The sequence below is a fragment of the Artemia franciscana genome, chromosome 4, assembly GCF_032884065.1.
Source record: "Artemia franciscana chromosome 4, ASM3288406v1, whole genome shotgun sequence".
Taxonomy (NCBI): Eukaryota; Metazoa; Arthropoda; class Branchiopoda; order Anostraca; family Artemiidae; genus Artemia; species Artemia franciscana.
This window is the reverse complement of record NC_088866.1, coordinates 40,128,043-40,139,471: the sequence shown is the minus strand read 5'-3', so window position 1 is coordinate 40,139,471 and position 11,429 is coordinate 40,128,043. Positions and strand designations below refer to the sequence as shown.

At 34.2% G+C, this 11,429-nt stretch overlaps 1 protein-coding gene across 1 annotated transcript in view; it reads left to right on the top strand.

Moving 5' to 3' along the window:
* Window positions 1–11,429, top strand: part of LOC136026425 (slowpoke-binding protein-like) — a 248,277-nt gene that overhangs the window by 139,376 nt on the left and 97,472 nt on the right. The window contains exons 6-7 of the mRNA XM_065703005.1: window positions 2,334–2,623; window positions 10,374–10,514. Coding sequence (XP_065559077.1) covers window positions 2,334–2,623; window positions 10,374–10,514 — 431 coding nt within the window. The remainder of the gene's footprint in view (window positions 1–2,333; window positions 2,624–10,373; window positions 10,515–11,429) is intronic.

The window sequence follows — 11,429 nt, the reverse complement described above, 5'->3', positions numbered from 1 at the left end:
AGAGAGAGAGAAGCAAACAAAAGAACATAGACATATTTCAAAAAGAGAGAGAGAGAGAGAGAGAGAGAGAGAGAGAGAGAGAGAGAGAGAGACAAAAACACACACACACAGATTCAGACAAACAAAAGCACGGAGACAGACACGGAGACAAACAAACACCCGCTCATACACAGAGGCACAGTGAGAGGTAGACAAGCTGACAGCCACTCAGACACATAAGGACAGAGAGAGAGAGAGGGAGAGAGAGAGAGAGAGAGAGAGAGAGAGAGAGAGAGAGAGGGAGAGATAATGCCTACAAACACATATGTAAGCATGGAACAAGTCAATATCCGCTCAGACACACAGGCACAGGGAGAGAAACAAAAAACAAAAACACATACAAGAACCCAGAGTCATACACACAAACACATAAAGACAGGCACGGAAATAAGCAAACATCCGCTCAAACACATAGGCATAGTGAGAGAAAGATAAGCAAACAGCTGCTCAGACACAAGCGAAGATCCGCTCTGACCCATTGGAACAGAGAGAGAAAAAAATCACTCCGACACCCAGGCAAAGAGAGAGATAAAGAGAGAAAGAAAATACTTACAAACACATAAATATGAACACAGGGACAAGCAAACAACCGCTTAGACACACAGGCACAGGGAAAGAAAGAAATACATATAATCCTACAGAATCAGACACACGAAGACAGACACAGAGACAAGCAAACAGCCGCTCAGAGACACTGACATAGAGAGAGAGAGAGAAAGAGAGAGAGAGAGAAACAAAAATACCTACTCTGTGTTCATTTCTAATCACAGTTTACTTGTAATTAGCAGTGTGAGAGTCAAACAGAAAAAAATCCAAAAATATTATGAAGTCTTGCTACTTTTTTTCAAAGCCAGAGACGCATTAGTGTATTTGCAGCCAAACCGTCAACAGCTATTTCACAATAGCTATAGATGGCAAAATAACTAGAGAGGATATGTCATATTAAGCAAACCACTTTTATGTTAGATTTGTTTAGGTTAGGTTAGCGTGCCCATCCACGCTAACCACGTCTGTCTTTGTATGTCAGATTCTGTGTGTTTGTAGGTTTTTCTTTCTCCCTCTCTCTGTGCCTGTGTATCTGGGCAGGTGTTTGCTTGTCTCCTTGTCTGTAATAGTGTGTTTTTGTTTGACTCTCTGTGTTTGTAGGTGTTTTCGTCTCCCTCTCTCTCTCTTAGCCTATGTGTCTGAGCGGATGTTCGCTTGTTCCCGCTACTTTCTTTGCGTGTTTGTGTGTCTAATTGTGTGTGTTTATATATGTTTTCTCTCTTTCTCTCTCTTTGCCTATGTTTCTGAGCGAGTGTTTCCTTGTTTCTGTGTCTATCTTTGTATGATTGTGTATCTGACTCTGTGTGTGTTTTTATGCGTTTTAGTTCACTCACTCAGCGCCTATGTGTATGAGCGCCTTTTTGCTTGTCTTCCTCTCACTGTGCCTATGTTTTTTAGTGGGTGTTTGCTTGTCCTCGTATCTGTCTTTGGGTCTTTGTATGTCCGATTTTTGTGTGTATTTGTTTTGTCTCTTTTTCTGTGCCTCTGTGTCTGAGAGGATGTTCGCTTGTCCCTGTTTTCGTCTTTATGTATTTGTAAGTATTTTCTCTCTCTCTCTCCATACTTGTGTGTCTGAATGGCTGTTTACTTGAATCCCTCTCTCTCTCTTTGTCTCTCTCTCTCTCTCTCTCTCTCTCTCTCTCTCTCTCTCTCTCTCTCTCTCTCTCTCTCTCTCTCTCTCTCTCTCTCTCTCTCTCTCTCACTCTCTCTCTCTCTCTCTCTCTATCTGGCTGTTTGTTTGTCTCTGCATCTGTTTCTCTGTGCCTCTGGGTCTGATCGGCTTTTGCTTGTCTGTTTGGATATTTGTTAATCAATTTTATAATGATTCCTTAAAGTCTCAATAGCTTTTAATTTTCCAATGATAGGTTTTCTGAGAGAAAAGTACTTAAAATATATTTCGTTTACCTTAAATTACAAGTGAAGCTCTTCTGCATAGGGGGTGGTAGCTCTACTCTTATGTGTAAATTATTTGTCATAATTTTCGTATATTTAAAGCTTAAGCAATTATTCATTATAGTTTTTGTTCGTTTTAGGATAAATTAATTTACCCATAGAAAAATCTGTATCTTTATTTCTAGTATTATTGTTTTATTTAATTTAGTTTTCTGCTCGTTTTCGGCTTCATTGATCATCGTAATTTGTGTTATTTTTATGTTTGAATCCACACACAACTCCTTTTCTTCCGTTCTTTTCTCCCTTCTTATTGATATCCCTTTTAATTTCCGTTTAACTTAAAGTTTATTTTCTAGGTTCCCGAATATCCAAACAGTGGTTTTTAATTCGAGATGAGCAACTGAAAACCGAGCGTCTATTAACAATTGTACCTTACTTACCAGCCACAAATGGACAGACACAACTAGCAATTAATCCAGGAACTAGGACGGCAATAAAAGAATTATTTCAACTGCTTCAACATCCATACATTTATCCTGTCCTTGATGTTGAATTTTTAAAAAGTGTGGCTGACGACGAGTGGTCGATGCTGGTTATGATCTTTCCATTCAATAATAAAGGATCATTGAAAGATTTAATCTATAAGGTAAGGTGCACTGTATCTGACACTTTGGTAGCGTGTTAATGTCTATGCAGTTAGTCTTAGTATTTAGAAGGTGAATCGATTAAGCTGACGAGCTCAAAATGGGAAGTAAAGAAGATGTGTTATTGGGTTAGAATTTAATGGCCAAATCACTTGGAGGGGAAAACTTTTTGCAAATGATTGGTAACAATTTTCAGTAAAATATACGTTTTTCTTGCGTTTTCCCTGCCCATGTCTTAAGCATGGGTGTTTTTCAAATATTTTTGTATTTCATTTTGTTTTACCTTTATTTTTTTGTAAACCTAGTGAAACTGACTCCTGAGAAAAAAAAGTATTTATTGCCCATCGGCCAAATTTTCTATTTAAATCAACTTTTGACTTTAGGCATAGTGTTAAGTAATTTAAAAATGAAGGGACGCCTGAGTTCCTTTGTAAAACTATATAAAGCAAAATAGTAAGCAGAGTCCTTTCTAAATAGTCCTTTGTAAAGCAATATAGAAAAGTAATTTCGTAAAATTGGTCAGTAGAAAATATGAGTAGATCAAAAATAGTAGTTTTTTTCCTTTTTGTACCGTTCTTAGTTTTTTTCCTACCTTGCATTTTTGTTACGTCTGGTTTTGTTAGCTGAATTTTTTACTGATTGAATAACATTGACAAATGCTTCTGATAAAAAAATCTTTTAGGATCAACATTTATTTTTGGCCCAAATAATAGAATAATAGAGCATTAAACAAGCAAAACCTTGCTTCTGCAGAAATATATCGATGTCAAAGTTTTACTTGCTAGATGTAGCATGCCTCCTGCCATTCTAAAAAGCAGAGTTATCCTGTAATTGATACAAATTTCGATTCATGCTCAAATCTTACTAAGACAAAAGTTTAATAACATTAGTAGTATCCCCTCAATAAATTCTATGAGAGCCCTATCCCTGCTTTTAACGACAGCCTTATCCCTGCTTTTAATGAGAGCCGTTTTCCGTCATTCGTCATTCCAGTAGGTTTATTTTCCGTCACATAGAATGCTTTTTAAGAGATGTGGAATTTTTATGTCTTAGGGGATGTTATTTCTATGGTTGTTTATGCTTAAGAATCCTAAGGTTGTTACGGAAACCTTCAGGGTCCCCATCCGGTCCCTAGCATCCAATTCCACCGGGGTCCTCTTGCACTTAATTTCAATGAACCCCATAGGAACCAATTCCGATAGGGGACCCACTAGCAGTCATTCCCAACATGTCCCTAGCCACAAATTTCGCCAGGGGCCCCCTAACAACCAATTTCACCGACAAGACGTTTCAAGGCATTTCAAGACGTTTTTAAGACTTTTTCTTCATGATTTCTATAGTTCTATAGTAACGGGTACTGTTTAATATTGTTAAGGGTGACGCATTTTCACGTGACTTGATGCTACAGGGCATGTGTGGAACTTCTACTTATAATTAAGGAGGACACACATGTACGATATTAAATTATACAAAGAGATTTTAATTTTTTCGTCATTCCTTTTTTTCTTTCAAGATCCTGTTTTGTTCAGGATTTTATTTTCTTTCAAGGCGTTATTTTAGATTTCATTTTATTTCAAGACTTTTTTCCCAGGAAACCTTTACAATCCAAAGATTTTTTGTCCACAAAAGGATTCGAAGAAATTCCCTCTTGATTAAAGGAAACGGTAACCAGTTCGACGTCAAAAGCTTTTCTAACATTTTGATTCGAGGAATACTTTCTATATGATAAACTATTGCACGCAAGGAGAACCCCTTGTCCCGCATACTAGAACGATTAAATGATTCGCATGTCTGTATCCTTTTCCACAAGAGAGCATATAAGCATCGCAATACTTTTGGTTTTTGATCTGTCCCGTGCATTATATAAATTTAAATCTTGTTACCAGCAAAATCACATTTTGAATAGACCTTAAGTATTACGCTTTATACAGCAGAAGACTCAGTTTCTGTGGTAGAAAAAAATTCGTATCGCAGAATTATAAAAAAAACACTAAGGGAATTTGAATTTACTAGGTTTAGGAGCGCAAGCTGAAAAAAGTGGTCTAAAGTGAATAATAAGACGTTTTTTGTATAGTAGTGGGGATAGAAATTGATTTGTGGGTGCATGCAAATCATCGTGATCTATGTTTAAGAGCATAATATTGAACAAAATATTTTAAATTAATAAAATGAAGCCTGAAAGTTTGTGAGTGTACAAAAATCTTAATAATTTAACTTTAGGAGTGCAATACGGAAAAGTATTTTGAACTTATTTCATGTTGAGAGCTTCTAATGAGCATGCCTTCCAGTTTCTTTGCCTGGGGGGTATATTTTCTAAGCCATATTTCAGATATTTTCATGTTAAAAATCATATGCTTTAAATCTATGGGTTCATTTTTTTTTGTAAGTTTGAAACCAAAAAGAAGTAATAAAACATAAAAAATCACAGAGAAAGGAAGAAAACGAGGACAATGAACAGCCAGTGAAAAAATTGAAAAATTACACAAATTTTTTTCGTCAAGACCTCGGCTTGAGTGTCGTCAGTGCAGGATAAAACTTATAAAAATATAAAAAACGAAACCTTAAAATAAACATAAAACTAAAACAGGATAACTCTTTCCGAGTAACTGTGAAAGGGAATTATTTTTACCGGGTTTTCTTCCTTTCTTCGCTATTTTATATTTTATCCTCATCAGCCAGTGTGGTCTCAGAAATTATTTTAAGAAGAAGTAACCTTTCTTCTTAAACCCTTCTTCTTAAATCCTTAATCTTAACTTCTTAACCCTTCTTCATATTGAATAATATGATGGTAAGAAACTGATAGGGGTTTTAATAAAATCTGGATACGACTGTTCTGATACCTGAAATCAAGCTTTTTTAATCTAAGCTATTAAAACAAAATAATTCCTCTAAGCAGTTTATTAAATTGACAAGTCAATTTGCACTATTGATTTCAAAAATGATGTAAATTGATAACTTAGAAAGTTTTTTATCTTGCAGTTTCATAGCTAAAACCCTACTCTAGCTATAACTAGATTCAAAACTTTTCAATTTATTAATTTACACAAAATTTCTTTATTATTAGATTGTATAAGAAATTTTATGTTATGCTTGCGATAAGTTTGTTTTTATATCACTTTTGCCTTAGTCTTTCGACAACGCTATGTTAAGGGTTGAAAAAATACATATTTCTTTGAAAATCACATTTTAGTGTCACGGTTCATGAGTTAAAGTGAGTGAGGATATAGCTAAATTAGGGTTTTATCTATGAAACAGCAGGATTAAAAACTTCCGAAATTATCAATTGACTCAAAATTTCCTTATTAATTGATTGTATAAGAATTTTTATGCTATGATTTCAATAAGTTTGGTTTTTATATAAATTTTGCCTTAATCTTTCGATAAAGGTATATTAAGGGGAAAAATACATTTCCTGAAAAGCACACTTAAGTGTCAGGGTGCATTGGTTAGGGAAGGGTGGGCATATAGCTAGAGTAGGGTCCAAAATTTAAATTATTAAGATTTACGCACAATCTCTTGCTAAATTTGTATCACCATGCTTTTTGAAAGGCTTCCTTTTATTGGTTTTGAAACCATTTTTTTCCATCTTGTACTCCTAAACATAGGCCTTGTTGATTTGCATACACCACCAAATCAATTTGTATCCACCATACTATACAAAATCCTTCTGATTATTCACTTTAAACCACTTTTTGCCATATGGTGCTCCTAAGCCTAGTATATTCAAATTCGCGTAGTGTGTTTTTGTCTTGATAATTCTACGAGACGAAATTTTTTCTAGGGCAAAAATTTAGCCTTCTTCTGCATGAATTCTTGAATCCTTGGGGATTCCCCGTGGGCCCTGAAAAACAAGTCACGTTTGAATGCCTCATCCTCACACTGGTAAATATTCCCTATTAATTAAGAACTACAGAGATTATGAAGAAAAACGCCTTGAAGAAAAGTTTCGTACAATCGTATTGAAATGTCTTTAAACGTCTTGAAAACGTCTTATCGGTGAAATTGGTTGCTAGGGGAGCCCGCCAATGGAATTGGATGCTGAGCCCCCTGTTGGAAGTCCTTGGTAGGGCGCCGCTGAAATTGGTTGATTGGGTTCCCGTTGGATTTGACCGCTAGGGTTTTCTCGTTGGAATTAGTCGCTATGGGACCCGGTGAAATTGTATGCAAGGGGGCCTAGTGAAATTTAATGCTAGGGTCCTGGCGGGGACCCTGAAGGTTTCCCTCACGTCTTTAGGATTTTTATGCACAACAACCATAGAATATCTTAGAAGACATTCTCTTTGGCATAACTTGCACCTGTTGGCTGTCATAGAATAACGGGGTAGGGCTCTCATTAAAAGCAGGGATAGGGCTGTTTTTAAAGTAGGGAGAGGGCTCTCATAGAATTTTGTTGAGGGGATACTACTAAAATTACGTAGATTAGACGCATTATTGGAATTCTAATTGAAAAAATACTAAAGGTTGATAATTAAACATAAAATTAATCTTTTATTCAACGATATATGCGCTAATACCCAACAGTTTGGCTGTCACCGTTCTCTTCTTTTACCTTCCATGGTTTCAAAATGCAAAAGAGAAATTAAATTAGGGTCTGACGTCACAGGCCAGCCCAGCATGAATTTGTTAGATGGTCAAACCACATACATCTTCCTTTCCTCTTGTTTTATTTCTAAATATTTTCTTGGACTCTTTTCTAACTTCTTCAAATACTAATATTATTTAAATTCTGAACCACGAAATGAGCCTTATGTTATTTCTCTCAGATATGACATGGATATTTTCATTCATTAAACGAAAACCATAACATCAGATTTCAATCCAGTTTTATGTTGTGCCTCCATATGGAATTTCCTACCAGTTAAAATTCTGCTATGTCATTCTTATGGATAATTTGTAAAAAAGCTAACCGACCACCTCTTATGCCTAAAGAGTTAGTTCTCTTCTTTCTTCTCTTTTCCCCCTCTATCTTTCCTTTTCAATTTGTTTAATTCATTTATTTTGATTAGTATGGTAGTTTTATTCTTCTTTTTTTTCTTTTTTTTTTCTTTTTTTCTTCTTCTTGTCCTTCTGGTTAATTTTAGAACTAGAATTTAATGTTATGTTATGTCTCCTATTCTCACAGGCCGAAGAGCCTTTGTGAGGGTCTAAAGTCTTGTAGTTTATTTTCCGTTTCTTTTAAATAAATTGATTGATTGATTGATTGTAGTAATATCGGGATTCTTCTAGCCTATATTGATTACTCGAATACATTTTAATGCATATTGTAATATAATTTAATGAATATTTTTTTTATATATTTTATATGCTCTTAATGCTCCAATATATTTAGATACATGATCGTTAAATATATGTTGCAAGTCCTGAAAACTTATGAATAGGCCAAAATTACATATTATTAACCTTTGTCTAATACATAGTTTTGCGTTTGGCTGATCATATTTACACCAAACTTTCTGGACTGCTTAAACGCTAACAGTATTTTTTCTCATTAAATTGTTACCTACCCGTCGATTCTGACGTTATCTGTTTCAAACAATTTCCTAGGATACAATAAGAGGTTGTATCGTTTATTAGTAGGTAAGGAGAATGTTAAATTAAACATCTTCTCTTTATTAATTTTTTTAAAGTGAGCGTCAATTATTTCTTGAAGAATGGGCTACGGAATCTAAACTTCACGCTCCTGCAGTGGTTCTAATATAGAGAACAAAAGCAATTTTATTGAATTGATTGTTGCCCGCGAAAGATTCTCTTTCCTGCGATTTTTTCTCTTTTTGTTTGGTTCATAACGTTCTCTCTATTAAATAACACAGTTATTACACCATTTCCACAGTTTTTACACAGTTATAACGCCATTTGATAACACAGCTGTCAAACAGAAGGCTCGGGTATGTGCATGAAGCTAGCAGAAGGTGTTTCTGGGTTGGCTTTGCTAATCATTCTCCTTAATATCCCGGGTTATCACATATTTTAAATACATACTGCCTTGCAGCTTTAGTCTCCTCTTGTAAGTTGGCTACTTCACGACCAGTAAATGACTGTGAATGATTTTCTCGCTCTCTTTTGCTTATACAGCAAAATACCATTTTACTGAAGCTGAAGATTTGTTTAGTTGGAATGTAAGAACGTCGAAGTTCTGATGAAATTGCTAATTTTATGCTAATTTTACCCTATCCCCTCGTGAATACTTCCCATAGAAAATGTCCAGATGTTTTACTAGTAAGCTATTTCACTTCAAATATTTTCATAACAGTATTGAGGGGAGGAGAGTAATCAGCCCTCACTTTCAACCTTTCAGCCCTCACTTTCATCAGCAATGTTTCATCAAGGAACACTTATCAGAAGTCATTTAATATTTAAGAGAAAAAGATAATTTCCAAGGCAAACAGCATATCATCAAGCAGTTAATAGTAATCTGAATCTTACCACGAAGAAAATTTTAATTTGTAATTAATTTTTTCAAGTTGAAATAAAAAACGAAAAGTCCGTATCTATGATAAGATTTTTAGCAAATACAAGCTGTTGATTGGCTTAATATTTCACCTTACAATTTATGACGTTGGTCATTTGTATATATATATATATATATATATATATATATATATATATATATATACATATATATATATATATATATATATATATATATATATATATATATATATATATATATATATATATATATATATATATATATGTCATGAAAAGAGAAATCACCAATGCAACAACACAAACACAAAAAAAAAGAAAAAAAGAGAGACAGAAGGAGAAAAGGAAGACTGTTTTCCTAAATTTGTGATTAATATAGACCAGCACTTGAATGAGGCCTTAACCCTACTCATCCATACAATCACATAGGTCAAACAGCATAGCCACACACAATCAACCATTGGTGATTTCTCTTTTTATGATATATATATATATATATATATATATATATATATATATATATATATATATATATATATATATATATATATATATATATATATATATATATATTTGTTTTTCTTAATAAAACCTAAGGAATCAATTATCGAGGGTGCCAATTGGTAGATGCGCTTAGCTTTGTTTCTCGTATGGGAAGTTGGGCTCCTCGTTTGAACCTCAACCTAGTTTCAATATGCCAGGAGTAGAAATATATGGTGTCTTAAATTTTCATTACAGATGTTATGGTTGTAACTCTTGCCATTTTTACACAGTCCAACTTAACCATACTAAATTTCATCAAAGAAGTTGTTACAAAATGGTTCTTTATTAACACTCATGAACATTGCACTAGATAGACAAACAATATAATTACGAATTTTCAGAGTGAAATAAAAACTTCAGTAACATTAAGAAAGTTTACTTAAATACGATATTTATTTCGATAATCTTATTTGGTTATCTTGCTTGGTAATTTTTGTTTTTGTTTTTTGGTTTTTTTTCAATGTGGTAGAGGTAATGGGTATTGCGGCCTGTTTCTCGACCCAGAGTGTATGGTTCCACCCCGCTATAAAATGCAAAACGTTTAAAATTAGTTATCTTGTTACAACAAAGGATAGTGATAAGCAACCTTTTGCGAATTAATTTCACTTTGAAAGGGCAGCAATAAGCAATGTCGTACATGTTAAAAGAATCACCCAGCCCAAGCAGCGTCTTATGAGTTTTTCTGGCTCCCTATTCTTTCTGTAGGGACCCTTTTCACAACTAGTCAGGTTGTGTGGCCTTTCAAAAATTAGTGAAGAACCTAAGATAGAAATAACTTCACAGGTAAAGTGTCTTGACAACACGTCCAATTTCAAAAGCAATGTGGATAATGAATCACCATACAGCTGTATTTGTTCTTCCTTCAACTTTTTTAGAAAGTTTAGAAGAAAATTTCGAAAGCTTAGAAATTATAACCACGAACTGGTAAGTTAGAAAGTAATAGCATTCACAAGCTTTATAAGGTCATAGCAACTTGTCCTGTACTTTAGTCGCTTTTGGGTTAATTGACATTAATTAGTTAAATAAGCCAAAGCGTGCCTAAAACTTATCAAAAACTTCTATGGAAGCTAATATTTTTATTACGATCGTCGTCAAACTGTTGTCAAACTTCTTGTATAGGGGTTAAGTTTTTTTTTAAATCTTTACTTTGAGCCACTTCTTGGTCAGTTTGAGCCAATTCAACGTTTAAGCCAAATATCAAAGATTTTTGCTGACAGTTTCTTCTTATCAATAATCTCTAAGAAAAAAAAATTTCCCTACTTTTTAAATAAGTCTGCGACTTCTTCCAATAATTATTGTTGGGCACCTGATATTATGTTCTATGCTAATTGAGATTGTAACTGTTTGGGTAACTTTCAAATATAAAGTGTTCCAGCTATTCTGCCACTATTAAATTTAGTGCAACAATGTTACCCCGAACATTTACAATATCGGTTCTCCATTATTTGTGCATTATCATTGTGCTACTATGCCATCTAGGAAGATAATTTTGATTTGATGCCCTATGCGCCATCGGTGGCTTTGTGGATCTTTCTTACTTACAAAAGGCACTAGATGTGGCTATTTCCTTTCGAATAAGTGTTTATACATCTCAGTATAATGTTTGAGTTCCCACTTGTGGCGACAAAGTCAGGACGAATAAAAACGGAGACGGAAAAAAGGAGCCACATCACCGCTTCCTATGCAAAAAACTGATCTTTGCTTGTAGCACAAGATGGGGAACTGTACCTCACCATAGATAACTTTAAAGTAAAACTTTAACTTTAAACTTTAAAGTAAAACTGCTGTAACACTTTAAAGTTTTACAGCAGTAAAACTTTAGTTTTACTGCTGATGATG